Source organism: Pseudophryne corroboree, chromosome 3 (genome assembly GCF_028390025.1).
Source record: "Pseudophryne corroboree isolate aPseCor3 chromosome 3, aPseCor3.hap2, whole genome shotgun sequence".
In the NCBI taxonomy this organism is placed as follows: Eukaryota; Metazoa; Chordata; class Amphibia; order Anura; family Myobatrachidae; genus Pseudophryne; species Pseudophryne corroboree.
Window position 1 is genome coordinate 507,780,672 of NC_086446.1, and position 22,696 is coordinate 507,803,367.

General features: G+C 47.2%; 1 protein-coding gene and 1 pseudogene across 1 annotated transcript in view; one reads left to right on the forward strand and one right to left on the reverse strand.

The window, feature by feature from the left end:
• The window catches only part of FBXW10B (F-box and WD repeat domain containing 10B), a 107,858-nt gene that overhangs the window by 19,733 nt on the left and 65,429 nt on the right, over positions 1–22,696 (reverse strand). The window contains exon 8 of the mRNA XM_063961026.1: positions 5,347–5,495. Within this exon, the coding sequence (XP_063817096.1) occupies positions 5,347–5,495 (149 nt within the window). The remainder of the gene's footprint in view (positions 1–5,346; positions 5,496–22,696) is intronic.
• LOC134892780 (5S ribosomal RNA) lies at positions 8,492–8,609 on the forward strand (annotated as a pseudogene).

Below are 22,696 nucleotides of genomic sequence, written 5' to 3' on the forward strand. Positions count from 1 at the left end.
GGTACTGAGCTCCTGTGGTAGTAGGCTTACGTGACTTACCTCTGGAACCTCGTGTCGCATTTGAGGCACCTCTGGTTTTACCCTAAAAGCGCGCTGTTCCAAAGGACTGCAGAGAAGGTCCAGTGTAAGAGCGTCTAGCTGGCGGACCAGCAAAAGGGAGGTACGTGGACTTTCCAGCAGTCGCCTTCGAAATCCAATTGTCTAACTCACCTCCAAACAGCCAATCACCTGTGAAGGGTAAGGCTTCCACACTCTTTTTAGACTCAGCATCCGCCACCCACTGGCGTAACCACAACGCTCTGCTTGCAGAGACTGCCATGGTAGAGGTATGGGCATTAATAACACCGATTCTTTGATGGTATCACAGAGGAAGCGGGCAGAATCCTGAATATGCTGAACCAGCTACACCAAGTCGGCCAGGGATTTATCCCCAGTGAGGCCCTTCTGAATGTTACCAGCCCAAGTGTGTATGGCGTGTGTCACCCAACATCCCGCAATAACAGGCCTTTGGGATGCCCCCGCGACAACATATATAGATTTTATTTACTGATCTGCAGGTTCATTTAAGGCTGTGGACCCTGGAACCGGCATAACTAAGTTTTATGACAGGCGTGACACTGAGGCGTCCACTGCCGGGGAAATTTCCCATACATTACGCCCTTCCTGAGCAAATGGAGAAGCGGCCATCCATTTTTTTGACACTAAGAATTTCTTATCAGGAGTGACCCATGGCTCCCTGAAAAGGTCATCCAGTTCCTTTGAGTCAGGAAATGTGACCTGTACCTTTTTCTGCGCAGAGTAAAAGGATTGCTGCACATCAGATTCATCACCAGGAATATTTAAGACATCTCTTATTGCAATTATAAGGGATTCCACCCCCTGTGCAGTAGAGGAATCATCTAACTCAGTATTTGGTTCCAGCTCCTCCCCCGTCTGCAGTCTGCCCTATCATTTGTCAGAGCAGCCATAGACTGTTGTAACTGCTGCCTTTCCTGCCTGGCAGTAATTAATTTGACATGTCAGCTATCATAGTTTTAATTGAACTGAGCCAAGGAGGCTCCTGCAATTCACCCCCAGAAGCCCCACTAGTTTGTGAGGGCTGACTGCATTGTTCACACATGAGAGAATCCGCAGAAGAGGGGGAAAACCTGGTGTGACAAACAGCACACACAACTTTTTTCACCATGCTGACAGAGGACATTTACATACACACACATACACAGAGACACAGGGTACAAGCAAGCCTGCCTAGCCCAGTATGTGTGGAGAGACTCAGAGAGGAGGAACCAGCACACATCCTGATACTAACAATTGAACTGCTAGGAGAGAGGCAATGTAGTGTACACTGCGTGAGGAGCCTAATACAAGGATCCCACAGCTGGCTCTCCCCCTTAACTACACCCCTGTACCAGTGTCTGGCCGTGGAGTATCACTTGGAGGAGCTGGCAGTCCTGCAGCAGCGCTGTGAGTGCGGTTAATGGCGCCAGGGAGCCGCTGGTCCCACTCTGAGGAAGCTCAGCCCCCTGCAATGGCGCTGGAGCTATACATATATTTATAGTGGCAAATGTCCACAACAGTGTAAATTAAAATTAAGGTACTGACACCCAATTTCACTATCGCTGACCAGTCTACGCGGGGGGCTATGGGATCACCCCAAGGAGAGTCCGTATGCCCGCCCCGCGATCACACCGCACAAAGAACCAGGGCCCCCACAAGCGGGGACCCGGTTGTCACTCACCACTCTGTCGACCTTCAGGCTCCGTACTGGGGGTGTGCGGTGTGCTGTGGGTGTGTGTGCGAGTGCGCAATGCCTGCAGTACACGGACCCTCAGGACTGTTGTCCTGTCAGCGGGATCCGACTCAGCACCTCCAGGAGGCCGGTGTCGGTCCCTCCCCCCAGTGTCCCACGATGCAGGTAAGCTGTTGCCCAACAGCTTACCTGAAAATAACAAAATAGAAAATAAACTGAAGAAAAACTCTCTGGAGCTCCAGAGTGTGCATCCTCTCCTGTGGGCACATTTTTCTAAATTGAGCTGTGAGGGAGGGCATAGAGAAAAACGTTAATAGCACATTTTTCGTGAAAAAATTGCAGCTTTAAAGGCATATAACTTCAAAGCCGTTGAACATATCAGCCTAAGATTTGGGGGGTTTCTTTACACCCATGGCAGCATTTATAATACCAAATTTCATAACAATCTGAAACGGTCAGTCTGAAATCTGTGTTGATTTGGTGTGGAATAATCCTGTAACCTTAATATCCCTTGATCCTGTCCCTATATGCTGTGAATGTTGGGCGCTTGTTGGATTATTCACAGAAGTGGGTCCGATGATAAGTTAAAAAGGAGGGGGGCCAAAGGACATCCCTGCCGGGTTATAAAAATAGTGGACCAAACCAATGAAGTCTTGACCAAATGATCGTCATGAAAGAATTTCGTAAAGGTGCGACAAAAGGACGGTATCAAAGGCCTTATGAGTATCAATGCTAAGAGATTCGAAGAGGATGGGTCATGAGAGGAAACTACTGTAGCAACAATGGGCCTAATTCAGACCTTTTGTAGTTTAGAAGTAGCTCCCTACCAGCGCAGCTCCTGCACACTGGCAAGGAGCTACTCGTCGCTGTGAGTGTTGCAGCGATTGCGTGTGACGTCACGCAGCTACCACGGCTTGCCCCCCGCACGGTCCGGGCATGCTTGCATTGCCCAGACCGCGCCCCCTAAATGGCGCCCAAATGCCGCAGGACCGCCCCCTCCCGCCCAGCGGCCGCCTCTGCGGCGATCACCGCCCCAGACTGGACGGGGACTGGAGAAGCCAGGGAACATCAGGGACCTCTGCCGCTGTTCTATCGTGGTCTGTGTCTGCAGCCGGACCATATCGGAGCGCTCCTGTATACGGCTTATGAGTATCCGGACATCTGATCTTGTTATCCTTCATCTTTGTGAATATATTAAAAAATCCTTTTTGGGAATTGATATGGGCCCTCATTCCGAGTTGATCGGTCGCAAGGCGAATTTAGCAGAGTTACACACGCTAAGCCTACGCCTACTGGGAGTGTATCTTAGCTTCTTAAAATTGCGACCGATGTAATCGCAATATTGCGATTACAAACTACTGAGCAGTTTCTGAGTAACTTCAACCTTACTCTGCCTGTGCGATCAGTTCAGTGCTTGTCGTTCCTGGTTTGACGTCACAAACACACCCAGCGTTCGCCCAGACACTCCCCCGTTTCTCCAGCCACTCCTGCGTTTTTTCCGGAAACGGTAGCGTTTTCAACCACACGCCCATAAAACGCCGTGTTTCCGCCCAGTAACACCCATTTCCTGTCAATCACATTACGATCGCCGGAGCGATGAAAAAGCCGTGAGTAAAAATACTATCTTCATTGTTAAATTACTTGGCGCAGTCGCAGTGCGAATATTGCGCATGCGTACTAAGCGGATTTTCATTGCGATGCGATGAAAAATACCGAGCGAACGACTCGGAATGAGGGCCATGGTGTGGAGATCTTCTGGAGTCATCTAAAAGAAACCATTATGGGAATGCGGGACTGAACACTAATGTAAGTGTATTTCCTACTGGCGTGTCTGCCTGCATTCACCTCACACACCTCTATCACTCAGGCTGTTAAAGAAACTGCTTAGGGTCTACGGGTGAGAACCCGAATGTAAGTTTCTTTCCAAAAGTTACCATTTGGGCACCTGTGATTGCAGTTCTTCATATGGTCACCTGGATGTTTTTCTGACACAGCGCTGAGAACCCTGTATATTTTTATTTCTCATATGTGCTTTAGGAGTGTATAAAGGGTGAACTCCATCAGTGCTTCTAGCTGCTTAACTGTTTGGTAGCACAGGTGAAGCACATTGGGGGTCATTCCGAGTTGTTCGCTCGCAAGCTGCTTTTAGCAGCTTTGCACACGCTAAGCCGCCGCCTACTGGGAGTGAATCTTAGCATAGTAAAATTGCGAACGAAAGATTCGCAATATTGCGAAAAGACTTCTCTGTGCAGTTTCTGAGTAGCTCGAGACTTACTCTGCCAGTGCGATCAGTTCTGTGCTTGTCGTTCCTGGTTTGACGTCACAAACACACCCAGCGTTCGCCCAGACACTCCTTCGTTTCTCCAGCCACTCCCGCGTTTTTCCCAGAAACGGTAGCGTTTTTTCACACACTCCCATAAAACGGCCAGTTTCCGCCCAGAAACACCCACTTCCTGTCAATCACATTACGATCACCAGAACGAAGAAAAAACCTCGTAATGCAGTGAGTAAAATTCCTAACTGCATAGCAAATTTACTTGGCGCAGTCGCACTGCTGACATTGCGCATGCGCATTAGCGACTAATCGCTCCGTTGCGAGAAAAAAATAACGAGCGAACAACTCGGAATGACCCCCATTGTTCATTTAATCATATGACTGCCTCTGCCTGTCAATCAGACAGGGTGAACGCAGGGCTGAGACGGCTGTCGGCTGTCTGGCATGCGCCTGCGCACTGCGGCGCATGTGCAGTTCAGACCTGACCGGCTGCTGTGATTGAATACCTTTAACTGAATGGCGGCATTTCACAAAGCCGAATTTATGAAGAGTCAAAAGAACCGGAAGAATGGATTGTACTCTGTTGGCCTCAATTTTTGCTAGTATTTTAACTTCTAAATTAAGCCAGGCTTGTCTCTTAAAGATTCTCTATCCTGTAACCTCATGCCTCACACCAACACATTACAACTTTCATATGTCTAGGATATCTTTTGCTAATGTGACAAATGAAAAAGCAACTGGTTAAAAATCACATATCTGCCCTCTGGAGCAGTGGTTCTCAAACCTTTTTCTGCCATGACACAATGAAGAGTGACATCCGGGGCCGGGCTGACCATCTGCCACAGTCTGACCAGTCTGGCCACACACAGAGATGTGCTGGCCGAGCAGCTCTGCCTCCCGGGCGCTCTTCTCGGCCATTAGAAAGACAGAGCGTGCTGCCAAGTCCATGCCCCCTGTGACTTGTGGCAGACCCCCGTGAGCCAAGGCCACACCCCCATCTAAATCTCTCTGCACCTGCAGTGCAACATGGTTTTGCCCAGTTGTGTGCTTTTTTGCTGTGCTTACAAACCTAAATTATACCCTTAGTACGCTAGTCAGAAACAAACACAAGGTGCCGCCACTATAATACAGAAACTGCAGTCACTGTTCTAATTAGGTAGATTTTGCTAAAGGCAAGACAGCACCTACTATGCTTGCCTGATCCTTATAATGGTTTCCTACAAACTCAGTCTACATTTGTCATATTATTCAAAAACTAATGTTTCTAGTAGAATCTACAAATGTAAAGCAAAATTACAAAACAATCCATTCCCTTGGTTACCTTGATCACAACTGCAGATTCTAGGTGCCAGACTTTGACAAGACCTTTCTCACAGCCGCTCACCACTAACTTCTCCTTCAGTTTTACAGCCAGAACAGCGTCTTTGTGTTTAAATGTCCGCAGGCATTTTCCAGTAGTTACATTCCACACTGTCATCAAGAGAAACAAAGAAACCCTTTGACAAATCTTCATTTTGTGGTTTTATTTATTTAGATTTCATCCAGTTTAGGGTTTTTTTGACAGTTACTATTGTGAAATTATAATGAAACAATCTAAAATTGATATTGTATGGTGTAAAATATAAAGACACCCCAAGTCCTAACAGGTCATTTAATAACTGCAAAAATGTGACTACCTATTGCAAAAGTTTGAAGCATACTTGCCAATTTTATCAGTGCGCAGATTCACAGGTACACTTCCCTGTCTCGTAATTGGAAGTGCCTCTGTGTAGATTCTTAGCATGACCATTTGCAGTTGTGTGGACTAGAACTGTACGTACTGGACAACGCAAAAACATCAATTCAACCAATTATCACTTTTCCTTCATTAATTTGATCTCCTCCATGTCTTTCCTAAAATACTCTTTGTTGGATCCTCATTTTGTCTTTAAATGAGTCATGACTGTAACGGAACATTGGGGCAGTGTATATCAGATGTCACATGTTCCTACCTGGAGTGCACCTGAAGGTGATAGCACTAAAATATCAACTACTGAGGAGTAAAGGAATCTGTTGTCACTACTGTATTTCATGAAATTAAATGGAGAATAACCCATTTCTCCAGGAAAACACCCAATCTACTAAAGCCCTCTGGCTGGTAATAATACCTGACGATAGCATTACATACTCTCCCTTCCGTAAAGTATGTTTAAAAAGGACTGCAACTGTCTTGGCTCAATATGGTTACAGTGGAGGATCCTTACCAGAAAAAAAAATGCTTTATTATTTCAATTTAAAAAATATATATTTTGAAATTGTTCTGTGTTTTACATACTTTCTGTAGTTTTTCCCCCCTGTTATTTATAATTAATATATTATAAGTGATGTTCAAGTCCCTTCCTCCATTACACCACAAATACATGAAGCGGTTGCCAGGACATACATGCACAGAGGTTTCCAGAACTGGGTGGCGAAGTGGTAAGAATACTTTTATTACAGTGTTAACAATACTCTTACCACTGCCAGCGAGTATCAGCTCTTCTGGCGATATTTTATTGGTGAATAGTGGTGATAAAAAAGGAGCCCAAAAGTGCAATAGGGAAGACCACTTGGATATTAGGTCTGCACAGGGAGAGGAATTAGTAGCAGATAGGTAGCTGTAGCAATACCACTGTACAGGTTACACTGTAGTCAGTTTTAACTCAGTGAGAACATACATAAATTAGATATTTGTGCAAAGCACAACTAAAATAAAACATGAATGATATACAGTGTAGGGAATAAAACAGTGTTGCTTGGCTAGGTGTAAGCAGCCTATTAGAACACAAAGGGTTACCCAACACCCCAATGATAGAATATATGTAATGTAGGCAGTGGTGCAAGTAGAAAAAATGTCTTACAGGTACTGTGTGCGCGCGCCAAAAAATGGGTGTGGCAAAATGCCACATGGGGCGTGGCCAATGAAAATGGGGGCGTGATACACATATGGGGGAGGGGCAGATACACATATGACCCCAATAGTGACAGATATATATTGCCCCACAGTGCCAGATATACATTGCCCCACAGTGCCAGATACACATTGCCTCACTGTGCCAGATACACAAATGCCCCCAGAGTGCCAGATATACATTGCCTCACAGTGCCAGATACACATTGCCCCACAGTGCCAGATACACAAATGCTCCCACAGTGCCAGATATACATTGCCCCACAGTGCCAGATACACATTGCCCCACAGTGCCAGATACACAAATGCCCCCACTGTGTCAGATATACATTGCCCCCCAGTGCCAGATACAGAAATGCATCCACAGTGCCAGATATGCCCCCAGTGCCAGATACACATGTCCCCCCAGTGCCAGTTACCCAGTGCCAGGTATACATGCCCCCAGTGCCAGGTATACACGAAGCTCTCCCCCCCGCTGCTACTGTGCTGTCCTGTGTGTGTGAGGGGAGGAGAGCACAGCCTGCGCCTCTCCTTCCCCTCAGTGTCCGGCGGGTGTGGGTGGCTCAGTTCAATTCAGCGCCAATCCGTGAGCCAATCAAAGTTTGCGTCTGCAAGCTCTGATTGGCTCATAGGCGCCACTGAATTAAACAAAGACACTGAGGGGCAGGAGAGACGCAGGCTGCGCTCTCCTTCCCTCACATCAGCGGCGGTGCGGCGGGGAGCGGCGGTGCGGTGGGGAGCGGCGGTGCAGTGGTAAGCGGCGTACCCACGGCTAAATTCTTAAGGGTACGCCGTACCCACCCGTACCCGCTTCGAGATCCTGGAAGTGAACAAGCCCAGCGGGTGAAACGCGTTTTCACAGGATCCCAGCAGGAGATTCCTTCAGACATATTCACTGATTACCAGAGGTTCCTGGAGTTGGATTTACACCTATCATGAGTATCAAACCTGTTTGTCTTTTACCTCATAGATGTTAATCACAATCATGGTATAGAGACGTAGTAATTCCAATTTGGTGGTTCTCCACCTACCGCATAGTCTGTGGCCTATCTGACATCTAATTATATGACTTAGTAATTTATCTGTATATGCTTCAGACAACATGCTAACCTTGTGCTAAAACTGTGAATTTACACCATCACACTACCTAGTGCCTAGGCACAGGACGTAGTTGGTTCCAGTTTCCCAGGAACCGTCCATCAATCTTTGTGTATTGTGCATGGCATGCTAATTTTTCCTATATAGAGACAACAGGCACGCCATCCTCCTCCCTTGGACAATCTATCCGTTACCCTCAACTCTATCATTCCACCTACTTTATTCTACCATTTTTCCACTCCTGCCAGACCCTCTTTTCACTGACCCAGCCTTTTTCTGTGGACTCTCATCCTCGATCCAGGGGTATCATTTGCCATCAGGTAGATGAGTCCCCCCGCCTAACGAGGAAAGCAGATCCACACCATTACTGCACTTCCCCCCTTTTCCCCATTCTTCTTCACTCCTCTTATATAGGTGCACTCTCATTGGTAGATAGCCTCTCTACTATCATACCACGCTGTTAATGCCCGATCTCGTCCGATCTTGGAAGCTAAGCAGCGTTGGGCCGGGTCAGTACCTCAAAGGAGACTTTTTGGGAATACCTGGTGTTGTAGAGAAGGACACTATTCCCCTTCATTAGAAGGGTGGACACCAACAGCAGGATCACCACTTTTTCACCTCTATACCCCCTCTCTTGTCTTTTCCAAACGTACCCGTTTTTTCTTTCCCCTCCTCTCTGCTTTTCCTTTTCCTTCTGCTCTTCTTTTCCATCCAGCATGGCTATGTCTGCATTATGCTCCAAAAATGGTCAGATATGTCTCTAAATTTCAATTTGTGATTGATGGTATATCTGGTGATCAGTAATTTGTCCGACATTGACCATTGTATTGGTCTTTCAAAGATATATTATTGGATCTCTCTGTTGTCAGTAACACAGAATTTCTGTGCTGGTCAGGAGAAACGGTTGCTAGACTAGCCAGTGTCTGCAACCCTTCTAATCTATCTTGTGTGATTAACGAGACCAGAACATTTCTTTCTTTTTCTCTTTGTCTCCTGCTGTCTTATACCTCTGTTGGTTATTTCCAATAAAGTATAATACAAAATAATAATTTAATTTCATATTAACCAACACCTAGACACTTTCTGATCATAGTGGGATAACTAATAACTTTTAATCAATTTGCTAATAAATATTGCTTTTACAACTTTTTCTATTCATTTTTCAAAAAAATTATATATATATATTTTTTTGATTTTTTTTCCCCTAAGAGTGCGCCCACACCAGAGCTTTCTTTCTCTCCGTGTGTATGTACAGATACTTTCTAGCTCTGGGCGCACCGCCAATAAGGACCATAATTGAGAAAGCGTTTTCCTTCTCAATATCTGTCCACTTTGGCCTCTTTTCCATTCCATTACAATTTATACCGGTGCCAGGTCCTTCTTTTTCTCTTGCTACCATACATGCCCCCAGTGCCAGGTATACACGAAGCTCTCCCCCCCGCTGCTACTGTGCTGTCCTGTGTGTGTGAGGGGAGGAGAGCACAGCCTGCGCCTCTCCTTCCCCTCAGTGTCCGGCGGGTGTGGGTGGCTCAGTTCAATTCAGCGCCAATCCGTGAGCCAATCAAAGTTTGCGTCTGCAAGCTCTGATTGGCTCATAGGCGCCACTGAATTAAACAAAGACACTGAGGGGCAGGAGAGACGCAGGCTGCGCTCTCCTTCCCTCACATCAGCGGCGGTGCGGCGGGGAGCGGCGGTGCGGTGGGGAGCGGCGGTGCAGTGGTAAGCGGCGTACCCACGGCTAAATTCTTAAGGGTACGCCGTACCCACCCGTACCCGCACACTTGCACCGCTGAATGTAGGTGTGCTAATTTTTAGTTAACCTTTTGGGCATAAAAAAAATTCAAAATAATTTGAAATTGAAATGGAAAATTAAATTCCCTTTGGCAATATACATGGAATTCTCAATACAGTGGTTCCAGAAACATGACATAGACAAAAAAAAAAAAAAAAATATATATATATATAGTAAATGCATCAAAATGTAATATTTTACGATCAATTGAAATAAAATTACTGTACCAACATGCAGAAGAATGGTAGTAACTGGAATACCGTGAAAAGTGCTTCAATTGCCTATGAAGGCTGAACAATAGCAGTATTTTGCAAGCTATTGCTGAAAAGATGTACAGTAGACCTTAAAGTAAACTGTTATTATTACCACTGAAGGATATGTATAAGCTGTCATGAAAGAAACATGTATGGTCTCAATAGATATATTTATTAAATCTCAGTAAAATACAATACAAGCGGTTACATAAACCCCAAAGAGGAGCTTATATTTGTACCACAAGAGTCAGGATAATCACCCTTCAAATAATAGCAGAGAATAAGCTGTTGAAATTAGGAATCTTCTGAATTCCCTATGGCCTCTGAAGCTGATACAGTCTCTGGTAAGGGTGGTCTTCCCTTGAAGTGGTCAACGCATTTCGAGACGATGGGAGTCTCTTCCACAAGGCCTGGGCTCACATCTATGTACAACTACGATGCTGGGTGGACTGCACATGCATACGACCTGTGCTGCGCATGTGCAGAATGGGTCTTTCATTGTTGTACGCAGTCACCCCTAAGATGCTGCCTGATTGACAGGCTGCAACTGTTTGAGGGCGGGGAAAGGGGCGGTGCTGGGCAGCGTACTCGAAAACATGGGCATGTTGTCCCTGTATTCTGTGAGTGCCGAAGCAAGTGTTTGCATCTTCCAATGTATATTTCTCTGACGTCCTAGTGGATGCTGGGAACTCCGTAAGGACCATGGGGAATAGCGGCTCCGCAGGAGACTGGGCACATCTAAAGAAAGCTTTAGGATCACCTGGTGTGCACTGGCTCCTCCCCCTATGACCCTCCTCCAAGCCTCAGTTAGATTTTCTGTGCCCGACGAGAAGGGTGCACACTAGGGGCTCTCCTGAGCTCTTTGTGAAAGTTTTAGTTTAGATTTATTATTTTCAGTGAGACCTTCTGGCAACAGGCTCACTGCATCGAGGGACTAAGGGGAGAAGAAGCGAACTCACCTGCGTGCAGAGTGGATTGGGCTTCTTAGGCTACTGGACATTAGCTCCAGAGGGACGATCACAGGCCCAGCTTGGATGGGTCCCAGAGCCGCGCCGCCGGCCCCCTTACAGAGCCAGAAGGCAGAAGAGGTCCGGAAAATCGGCGGCAGAAGACGATCCTGTCTTCAGATAAGGTAGCGCACAGCACTGCAGCTGTGCGCCATTGCTCTCAGCACACTTCACACTCCGGTCACTGAGGGTGCAGGGCGCTGGGGGGGCAGCGCCCTGAGACGCAATAAATCGATAAAAACCTTATATGGCTAAAATAAATGCATCACATATAACTCCTGGGCTATATGGATGCATTTAACCCCTGCCAAAACATACAGAAAAACGGATGATAAGGACGCCGAGAAAGGGGCGGAGCCTATCTCCTCAGCACACTGGCGCCATTTTCCCTCACAGCTCAGTTGGAGGGAAGCTCCCTGGCTCTCCCCTGCAGTCACTACACTACAGAAAGGGGTTAAAAAAGAGAGGGGGGCACAAATTAGGCGCAGTATAAACAATACAGCAGCTATAAAGGGAAAAACACTTATATAAGGTTATCCCTGTATATATATAGCGCTCTGGTGTGTGCTGGCAAACTCTCCCTCTGTCTCCCCAAAGGGCTAGTGGGGTCCTGTCCTCTATCAGAGCATTCCCTGTGTGTGTGCTGTGTGTCGGTACGTTTGTGTCGACATGTATGAGGAGAAAAATGATGTGGAGACGAAGTAGAGTGTCTGTAATAGTGTTGTCACCCCCTAGGGGGTCGACACCTGAGTGGATGTACTGTTGAAATTGCGTGACAGTGTCAACTTTGTATTAAAGACAGTGGTTGACATGAGACAGCCGGCTACTCAGCTTGTGCATGTCCAGACGTCTCATACAGGGGCTCTAAAGCGCCCGTTACCTCAGATACAGACGCCGACACGGATACTGACTCCTGTGTCGACGGTGAAGAGACAACCGTGATTTCCAATAGGGCCACACATTGCATGATTGAGGCAATGGAAAATGTTTACACTTTTCTGATAATATGAATACCACCAAAAAAAGGGGTATTATGTTTGGTGTGGAAAAACTTCCTGTAGTTTTCCTGAATCTGAGAAATAAAATGAGGTGTGTGATGATGCGTGGGTTTCCCCCCGATAACAATTGATAATTTCTAAAAAGTTATTGGCAGTATACCTTTTCCCGCCAGAGGTTAGGGTGCGTTGGGAAACACCCCCTAGGGGGGATAAGGCGCTCACACGCTTGTAAGAACAAGGGCTCTATCCTCTCCTGAGATGGCCGCCCTTAAGGATCCTGCTGATAGAAAGCAGGAGGGTATCCTAATATGTATTTACACACATACTGGTGTTATACTGCGACCAGCAATCGCCTCAGCCTGGATGTGCAGTGCTGGGTTGGCGTGGTCGGATTCCCTGACTGGAAATATTGATATCCTAGATAAGGACAGTATATTATTGCCTATAGAGCAATTAAAAGATGCATTTCTATATATGCATGATGCACAGCGGAATATTTGCCGACTGGCATCAAGTATAAGTGCGTTGTCCAATTCTACCAGTAAAATGGTCAGGTGATGCGGATTCCAAACGGCATTTGGAAGTATTGCCTTACAAAAAAAAGGGGATGTACCCCTGGTCGCCTCTCAAAATAAGACGCTGTATTATCAGTCGCAGTCCTGGTTGGCAAGCGGACAAAAGGGTTCCTCTTTTCTGCACGTGACAGAGGGAGAGGAAAATGGCTGCAGAGATCGGCCAGTTCCCAGGAACAGAAACCCTTTTCTGCCTCTGCCAAGCCCTCAGTATGACGCTAGGGCTTTACAAGTTCAGGCACGGTGGGGGCCCGTTCTCAATGAATTTCAGTGCGCAGTGGGCTCACTCGCAAGTAGACCCCTGGATCCTTCAGGTAATATTTTCAGGGGTACAAATTGGAATTCGAGACGTATTCCCCTCGCCGTTTCCAAAAGTCTGTTTTACCGACGTCTCCCGCTGACAGGGAGGCAGTTTTGGAAGCCATTCACAAGCTGTATTCCCAGCTGGTGATAATTAAGGTACCCCTCCTGCAACAGGGAACGGGGTATTATTCCACACTATTGTGGTACTGAAGCCAGACGGCTCGGTGAGACCGATTTTAAAATCTAAAATCTAAAATCTTTGAACACTTACATACAGAGGTTCAAATTCAAAATTGAGTCACTCAGAGCAGTGATTGCAAACCTGGAAGAAGGGGACTACATGAGGTCTCGGGACATCAAGGATGCTTACCTTCATGTCAAAATTTACCCTTCTCACCAAGGGTATCTCAGGTTATGGTACAGAACTGTCACTATCAGTTCAGACGCTGCCGTAGGGATGGGCCACGGCACCCCGGGTCTTTACTGAAGTAATGACCGAAATTATGATATTCCTTCGAAGGAAGGGAATTTTAGTTATCCTTTACTTGGACGATTCCCTGATAAGGGTAAGATCCAGGGAACAGCTGGAGATCGGTGTAGCACTATCTCAGGTAGTGTTGCGGCAGCACGATTGGATTCTCAATATTCCAAAAGCGCAGCTGGTTCCGACGACTTGTCTTCTGTTCCTAGGGATGATCCTGGACACAGTCCAGAAAGAAGGTGTTTCTCCCGGAGGAGAAAGCCAGGGAGTTATCCGAGCTAGTCAGGAACCTCCTAAAACCGAACCAAGTCTCAGTGCATCAATGCACAAGGGTTCTGGGTAAAAATGGTGGCTTCCTACGAAGCAATCCCATTCGGCAGATTCCACGCAAGACTTTCCAGTGGAACCTACTGGACAAATGGTCCAGGTCGCATCTTCAGATGCATCAGCGGATAACCCTGTCACCAGGGACAAGGGTATCCCTCCTGTGGTGGTTGCAGAGTGCTCATCTTCTAGAGGGCCGCAGATTCGGCATTCAGGACTGGGTCCTGGTGACCACGGATGCCAGCCTGCGAGGCTGGGGAGCAGTCACACAGGGAAGGAATATCCAGGGCTTATAGTCAAGCCTGGAGACATCACTTCACATAAATATCCTGAAGCTAAGGGCCATTTACAATGCTCTAAGCTTAGCAAGACCTCTGCTTCAAGGTCAGCCGGTGTTGATCCAGTCGGACAACATTACGGCAGTCACCCACGTAAACAGGCAGGGTGCCACAAGAAGCAGGAGGGCAATGGCAGAAGCTGCAAGGATTCTTCGCTGGGCGAAAAACCATGTGATAGCACTGTCAGCAGTTTTCATTCCGGGAGTGGACAACTGGGAAGCAGATTTCCTCAGCACGACCTCCACCCGGGAGAGTAGGGACTTCACCCAGAAGTCTTCCACATGATTATAAACCGTTGGGAAAAACTCGACAGGTATTGCGCCAGGTCAAGGGACCCGCAGGCAATAGCTGTAGATGCTCTGGTAACACCGTGGGTGTACCAATCAGTGTATGGGTTCCCTCCTCTGCCTCTCATACCCAAGGTACTGAGATTGATAAGATGGAGAGGAGTAAGCACTATATTAGTGGCTCCGGATTGGCCAAGAAGGACTTGGTAACCGGAACTTCAAGAGATGCTCACGGAGGATCCGTGGCCTCTACCTCTAAGAAGGGACCTGCTTCAGCGGGGACCTTGTCTGTTCCAAGACTTGCCGCGGCTGCGTTGACGGCATGGCGGTTGAACGCCGGATCCTGAAGGAAAAAGGCATTCCGGATGAAGTCATCCCTATCCTGATCAAGGCCGGGAAGGATGTAACCGCAAAATATTATCACCGCATTTGGCGAAAATCTGTTGCGTGGTGCGAGGCCAGTAAGGCTCGACGGAGGAAATTCAACTGGGTCGATTCCTACATTTCCTGAAAACAGGAGTATCTATGGGCCTGAAATTGGGGTCCATTAAGGTTCAAATTTCGGCTCTGTCGATTTTCTTCCAAAAAAAAAAAAAAAGAACTAGCTTCAGTCCCTGAAGTTCAGACGTTTGTTAAAGGGGTACTGCATATACAGCCTCCTTTTGTGCCTTCAGTGGTACTTTGGAATCTCAAGGTGGTTTGACCCACTTAAATCTGTGGAGTTAAAATATCTCACAGAAAAAGTGGTCATGCTGTTGGCTCTGGCCTGGGCCAGGCGCGTGTCAGAATTGGTGGCTTTATCCTGTAAAAGCCCTTATCTGATTTTCCATTCGGACAGGGCGGAATTGAGGACTCGTCCTCAGGTTCTCCCTAAGGTGGTTTCAGTGTTCACCTGAACCAAACCTATTGTGGTGCCTGCGGCTACTAGGGACTTGGAGGACTCCAAGTTGCTAGACGTTGTCAGGACCCGGAAAATATATGTTTCCAGGACGGCTGGAGTCAGGAGATCTGACTCGCTGTTTATCCTGTATGCACCCAACTAGCTGGGTGCTCCTGCTTCTAAGCAGACTATTGCTCGTTGGATTTGTAGTACAATTCAGCTTGCACATTCTGTGGCAGGCCTGCCACAGCCAAAAAATCTGTAAATGCCCACTCCACAAGGAAGGTGGGCTCATCTTGGGCAGCTGCCCGAGGGGTCTCGGCTTTACAACTTTGCCGAGCAGTTACTTGGTCAGGAGCAAATACGTTTGTAAAATTCTACAAATTTGATACCCTGGCTGAGGAGGACCGGGAGTTCTCTCATTGGGTGCTGCAGAGTCATCCGCACTCTCCCGCCCGTTTGGGAGCTTTGGTATAATCCCCATGGTCCTTACGGAGTTCCCAGCATCCACTAGGACGTCAGAGAAAATAAGAATTTACTTACCGATAATTCTATTTCTCGTAGTCCGTAGTGGATGCTGGGCGCCCATCCCAAGTGCGGATTGTCTGCAATACTGGTACATAATTATTGTTACCAAAAAAAATTCGGGTTATTGCTGTAGTGAGCCATCTTTTCTAGAGGCTCCTCTATTATCATGCTGTTAACTGGGTTCAGATCACAAGTTGTACAGTGTGATTGGTGTGGCTGGTATGAGTCTTACCCGGGATTCAAAATCCTTCCTTATTGTGTACGCTCGTCCGGGCACAGTATCCTAACTGAGGCTTGGAGGAGGGTCATAGGGGGAGGAGCCAGTGCACACCAGGTGATCCTAAAGCTTTCTTTAGATGTGCCTAGTCTCCTGCGGAGCTGCTATTCCCCATGGTCCTTACGGAGTTCCCAGCATCCACTACGGACTACGAGAAATAGAATTATCGGTAAGTAAATTCTTATTTTTCTAGCCTCAGCGGCGCAGAGGAGGTGGCCAATCTTAGTACAGAAAAATGCACTGAAGAATCATATGGTTAAATAAGTGAACAGTTTTAATAAAACTAGCAAAATACATAGTCCTACATGTGCATATAGTTTATAACTCCCTGGAGTGGGAACAATATAGTCATAAGTGATGTGCTGCTGAGGAGCCTTAGGCAACCATCGTGACCAATGGCAGCAGTAGGTGTCATTTGCCCTCAGATGCCTTCTGCAGCATTAGCATTTTCTCTGACGTCCTAAGTGGATGCTGGGACTCCGTAAGGACCATGGGGAATAGCGGCTCCGCAGGAGACTGGGCACAACTAAAGAAAGCTTTAGGACTACCTGGTGTGCACTGGCTCCTCCCACTATGACCCTCCTCCAGACCTCAGTTAGAATCTTGTGCCCGGCTGAGCTGGATGCACACTAGGGGCTCTCCTGAGCTCCTAGAAAGAAAGTATATTTTAGGTTTTTTATTTTACAGTGAGATCTGCTGGCAACAGAATCACTGCAGCGAGGGACTAAGGGGAGAAGAAGCGAACCTACCTGACTGGAGATAGTTTGGGCTTCTTAGGCTACTGGACACCATTAGCTCCAGAGGGATCGAACACAGGACCCGACCTCGATCGTTCGGTCCCAGAGCCGCGCTGCCGTCCCCCTTACAGAGCCAGAAGCAAGAAGTGGTCCGGAAAATCGGCGGCAGAAGACCTCGGTCTTCAACAAGGTAGCACACAGCACTCCAGCTGTGCGCCATTGCTCCTCATGCACACCTCACACTCCGGTCACTGATGGGTGCAGGGCGCTGGGGGGGGGGGGCGCCCTGAGCAGCAATATAAACACCTTGGCTGGCAAATCATCACAATATATAGTCCCAGGGCTATATATGTGATAAATTACCCCTGACAGAATTCCTGAAAAAAGCGGGAGAAAAGTCCGCCGAAAAAGGGGCGGGGCTAACTCCCTCAGCACACTGGCGCCATTTTTTCTTCACAGTGCAGCTGGAAGACAGCTCCCCAGGCTCTCCCCTGTAGTTTTCAGGCTCAAAGGGTTAAAAAGAGAGGGGGGGCACTAAATTTAGGCGCAATATGTGTATACAAGCAGCTATTGGGGGGAAAATCACTCAGTTATAGTATTAATCCCTGCATTATATAGCGCTCTGGTGTGTGCTGGCATACTCTCTCTCTGTCTCCCCAAAGGACTTTGTGGGGTCCTGTCCTCAGTCAGAGCATTCCCTGTGTGTGTGCGGTGTGTCGGTACGGCTGTGTCGACATGTTGGATGAGGAAGGTTACGTGGAGGCGGAGCAGAGGCCGATAAATGGGATGTCACCCCCTGTGGGGCCGACATCAGAGTGGATGGATAGGTGGAAGGTATTAACCGACAATGTCAACTCCTTACATAAAAGGCTGGATGACGTAACAGCTGTGGGACAGCCGGCTTCTCAGCCCGCGCCTGCCCAGGCGTCTCAAAGGCCATCAGGGGCTCAAAAAACGCCCGTTACCTCAGATGGCAGACACAGATGTCGACACGGAGTCTGACTCCAGTGTCGACGAGATTGAGACATATACACAATCCACTAGGAACATCCGTTGCATGATCTCGGCAATGAAAAATGTGTTACACATTTCTGACATGAACCCAAGTACCACATAAAAGGGGTTTTATGTTTGGGGAGAAAAAGCAGCCAGTGTTTTGTTCCCCCATCAGATGAGTGAATGAAGTGTGTAAAGAAGCGTGGGTTCCCCCGATAAGAAACTGGTAATTTCTAAAAAGTTACTGATGGCGTACCCTTTCCCGCCAGAGGATAGGTCACGTTGGGAGATATCCCCTAGGGTGGATAAGGCGCTCACACGTTTGTCAAAAAAGGTGGCACTGCCGTCTTAGGATATGGCCACTTTGAAGGAGCCTGCTGATAAAAAGCAGGAGCCTATCCTGAAGTCTGTATATACACACTCAGGTACTATACTGAGACCTGCAATTGCCTCAGCATGAATAGTGCTGCTGCAGCGTGGTCTGATACCCTGTCAATATTAATACCCTAGACAGAGATAATATTTTGCTAACATAGAGCATATTAAAGACGTCGTCTTATATATGAGGGATGCACAGAGGGATATTTGCCGGCTGGCATCCAGAATTAAGGCAATGTCCATTCTGCCAGGAGGGTATTAGAGACCCGGCAGTGGACAGGTGATGCTGACTTTAAAAGGCACATGGAGATTCTGCCTTATAAGGGTGAGGAATTGTTTGGGGATGGTCTCTGGGACCTCGTATCCACAGCAACAGCTGGGAAGAAATTTTTTTACCTCAGGTTTCCTCACAGCCTAAGAAAGCACCGTATTTTCAGGTACAGTCCTTTCGGCTTCAGAAAAGCAAGCGGGTCAAAGGTGCTTCCTTTCTGCACAGAGACAAGGGAAGAAGGAAAAAGCTGCACCAGACAGCCAGTTCCCAGGATCAAAAATCTTCCCCCGCTTCCTCTGAGTCCACCGCATGATGCTGGGGCTCCACAGGTGGAGACAGGTGCGGTGGGGGGGCGCGTCTCGGGAACTTCAGGGACCAGTGGGCTTGCCCACAGGTGGATCCCTAGGCTCTGCAAGTAGTATCACAGGGATACAATCTGGAGTTCGAGACGTCTCCCCCTCGCCGTTACCTCACATCAGCCTTGCCTGCTGCCCTCGGAGAAAGGGAGGTAGTACTGGCGGCAATTCACAAGCTGTACTTCCAGCAGGTGAAATCAAGGTACCCCTCCTTCAACAAGGCCGGGGTTACTATTCCAAAATGTTTGTGGTACCGAAACCATACGGTTCGGTGAGACCCATTCTAAAATTGAAATCCTTGAACACTTATATACGAAGGTTCAAGTTCAAAATGGAATCGCTCAGGGCGATTATTGCAAGCCTGGAGAATTTCATGGTATCACTGGACATCAAGGATGCTTACATGCATGTCCCTATTTACCCTCCTCACCAGGAGTACCTCAAAATTGTGCTACAGGTTTGTCATTACCAATTCCAGACGTTGCCGTTGGTCTGTCCCCGGCACAGAGGGTATTTACCAAGGTAATGGCCGAAATAATTATCCCGTACTTGGACGATCTCCTTATAAAGGCGAGGTCCAGGGAGCAGTTGTTCGTCGGAGTAGCACTATCTCGGGAAGTGCTACAACAGCACGGCTGGATTCTGAATATTCCAAAGTCGCAGCTGGTTCCCACGACGCGTCTACTGTTCCTGGGTATGGTTCTGGACACAGAACAAGAAAAAAGGGTTTCTCCCGGAGGAGAAGTCCAAGGAGTTGTCGTCTCTAGACAGAGACCTCCTAATACAAATACAGGTGTCGGTGCATCAATGCACGCGAGCCCGGGGAAAGATGGTAGCTTCTTACGAAGAAATTCCATTCATAAACTAGAGAGAAAAAAGTATTCCGTATTAGGGCACACTCAAAACAAATACACTAGTATATCCTAAAAGTCAACGCCCCTTAGGGGAGAGGACCACAAATTGATTAAAATATAACTTTTATTGGTATATGTTAAAGCTTCCGAAATATGTGCAAGTGGAAAATAATAATGAAAAAAATATAATAAAGATAATGAAAAAAATGGAAAAAATGATAAAAAATTATTAATTGTGCAGACTTAATGTGATATTAAAAAGCTGAACCACTGTATTGATGTGTGTGTTGTTAATTCTTCCAGTAAAAAAGGTGTGTATCACTTTATTCTGTGGTTACATCAAATGTTGCTACAGCTGTTGCAATATTGTAGCTGCTTATGACAGAGATGGTATTTGTGTCAATTTCACTGTGAAGGTCTTATTTTTAAATGCCTACTATACCTTACACATAAGCATAAATCTATCTGACGGTATACCACATTACAATATCATGTTGATGAATATATGGAAACACACACAATTAGAAGGTATTGATAATATGCTGCTAAATGAATTTCTTCATAAAGAATGATATAATTACTGTACATGATAGTCCTTTATATATATATAATTTTATATGTCCCCATCGGTATTCATAATTGCATGTCAATGTTTTATATAAGGGGTACACAAAAATTAACCCTATGTTATTCACTTGTCTCGTGGGCTGAGCTATCTTGTGTACACATAGCGGGTAACAATAATCTCATTAAACATAATGGATATTAATCTTGCACCCACGTTTGTGAATAGGTCTGTATTAATATGCCCTGACCAATGGTCTAATAGTGAGGCCGCAGCATTAAACATCCAATAGACAGTATGTTTAAATGTCGGATGTTAATTAATAATAGCCGGCATCTCAGGGCATTAACAGTTTCAGTGTGTCACAGCGCCCAATACTTAATTAAGCTACAGCAAGCATCTCCCTGCTGTAACTATAATATGTGCAAGTAACATAGGGTTATGTGATAATGATCCTGAGGACCGCTGTCGGCGTTTTCCGATACACGCGGTCAAACCAATTAATTACGGCTGACCGTGTTCGGGATCTCCCGGTTAGCGCGGTCAGAGGGTTAATGCTGGACTAAGTGTACTGAATTGCAGACAAACGCTCGATAGATCCTGCTCTCAGGTGTCTATCAGCGGTGTGAATACGTCTGCAGTTCAGCCGTTAGTAGTGTGCCCGTGCTGCTAGCAAGCACGTCACACTTAAAGTGGCTAATGTAATCAATGCAGCAATATGGTATGGAAGAGCACACACATAAACATATATTAACTTTGTAAGAGGCTTAAATATCCATATTTGCAGTGGTGGAGCTGACAAAGAGACGGACACGTTTTAAACGTTCCATTCGGCAGGTTCCATGCAAGGATCTTCCAGTGGGATCTGTTGGACAAGTGGTCCGGGTCGCATCTTCAGATGCATCGGCGGATAACCCTGTCTCCAAGGGCCAGGGTGTCGCTGTTGTGGTGGCTGCAGAGTGCTCATCTTCTAGAGGGCCGCAGATTCGGCATACAGGACTGGGTCCTGGTTACCACGGATGCCAGCCTTCGAGGCTGGGGGCAGTCACACAGGGAAGAAACTTCCAAGGACTATGGACAAGTCAGGAGACTTCCCTTCACATAAATATTCTGGAACTAAGGGCCATTTACAATGCCCTAAGTCAGGCTAGACCCCTGCTTCAACACCGGCCGGTGCTGATCCAGTCAGACAACATCACGGCGGTCGCTCATGTAAACCGACAGGGCGGCACAAGAAGCAGGATGGCGATGGCAGAAGCCACAAGGATTCTCCGATGGGCGGAAAATCATGTGTTAGCACTATCAGCAGTGTTCATTCCCGGGGTGGACAACTGGGAAGCAGACTTTCTCAGCAGACACGACCTCCACCCGGGAGAGTGGGGACTTCATCCAGAAGTCTTCCAAATGATTGTACACCGTTGGGAAAGGCCACAGGTGGACATGATGGCGTCCCGCCTCAACAAAAAGCTAAAAAGATATTGCGCCAGGTCGAGGGACCCTCAGGCGATAGCTGTGGACGCTCTGGTAACACCGTGGGTGTACCAGTCGGTGTATGTGTTCCCTTCTCTGCCTCTCATACCCAGGGTAATGAGAATAATAAGAAGGAGAGGAGTGGAGTAAGAACTATACTCATTGTTCCGGATTGGCCAAGAAGAGCTTGGTACCCAGAACTCCAAGAAATGATCTCAGAGGACCCATGGCCTCTGCCGCTCAGACTGGACCTGCTGCAGCAGGGGGCCTGTCTGTTCCAAGACGTACCGCGGCTGCGTTTGACGGCATGGCGGTTGAACGCCGGATCCTGAAGGAAAAGGGCATTCCGGAGGAAGTTATCCCTACGCTAATTAAAGCTAGGAAAGAAGTGAGCGCAAACCATTATCACCGCATATGGCGGTAATATGTTGCGTGCTGTGAGGCCAGGAAGGCCCCAACGGAGGAATTTCAGCTAGGTCGATTTCTGCACTTCCTACAGTCAGGGGTGACTATGGGCCTAAAATTGGGTTCCATTAAGGTCCAGATTTCGGCTCTATCGATTTTCTTCCAAAATAGAACTGGCTTCACTGCCTGAAGTTCAGACTTTTGTTAAGGGAGTGCTGCATAGTCAGCCCCCGTTTGTGCCTCCAGTGGCACCGTGGGATCTCAACGTGGTGTTGGATTTCCTGAAGTCGCATTCGGTTGAGCCACTTAAATCCGTGGAGCTAAAATACCTCACGTGGAAAGTGGTCATGCTGTTGGCCTTGGCGTCGGCCAGGCGTGTATCAGAATTGGCAGGCTTTATCATGCAAAAGCCCTTATCTGATTTTTTTATATGGATAGGGCGGAATTGAGGACTCGTTCCCAATTCCTTCCTGAGGTGGTATCAGTGTTTCATGTGAACCAACCTATTGTGGTGCCTGCGGCTACTTGGGACTTGGAGGATTCCAAGTTACTGGACGTAGTCAGGGCCCTG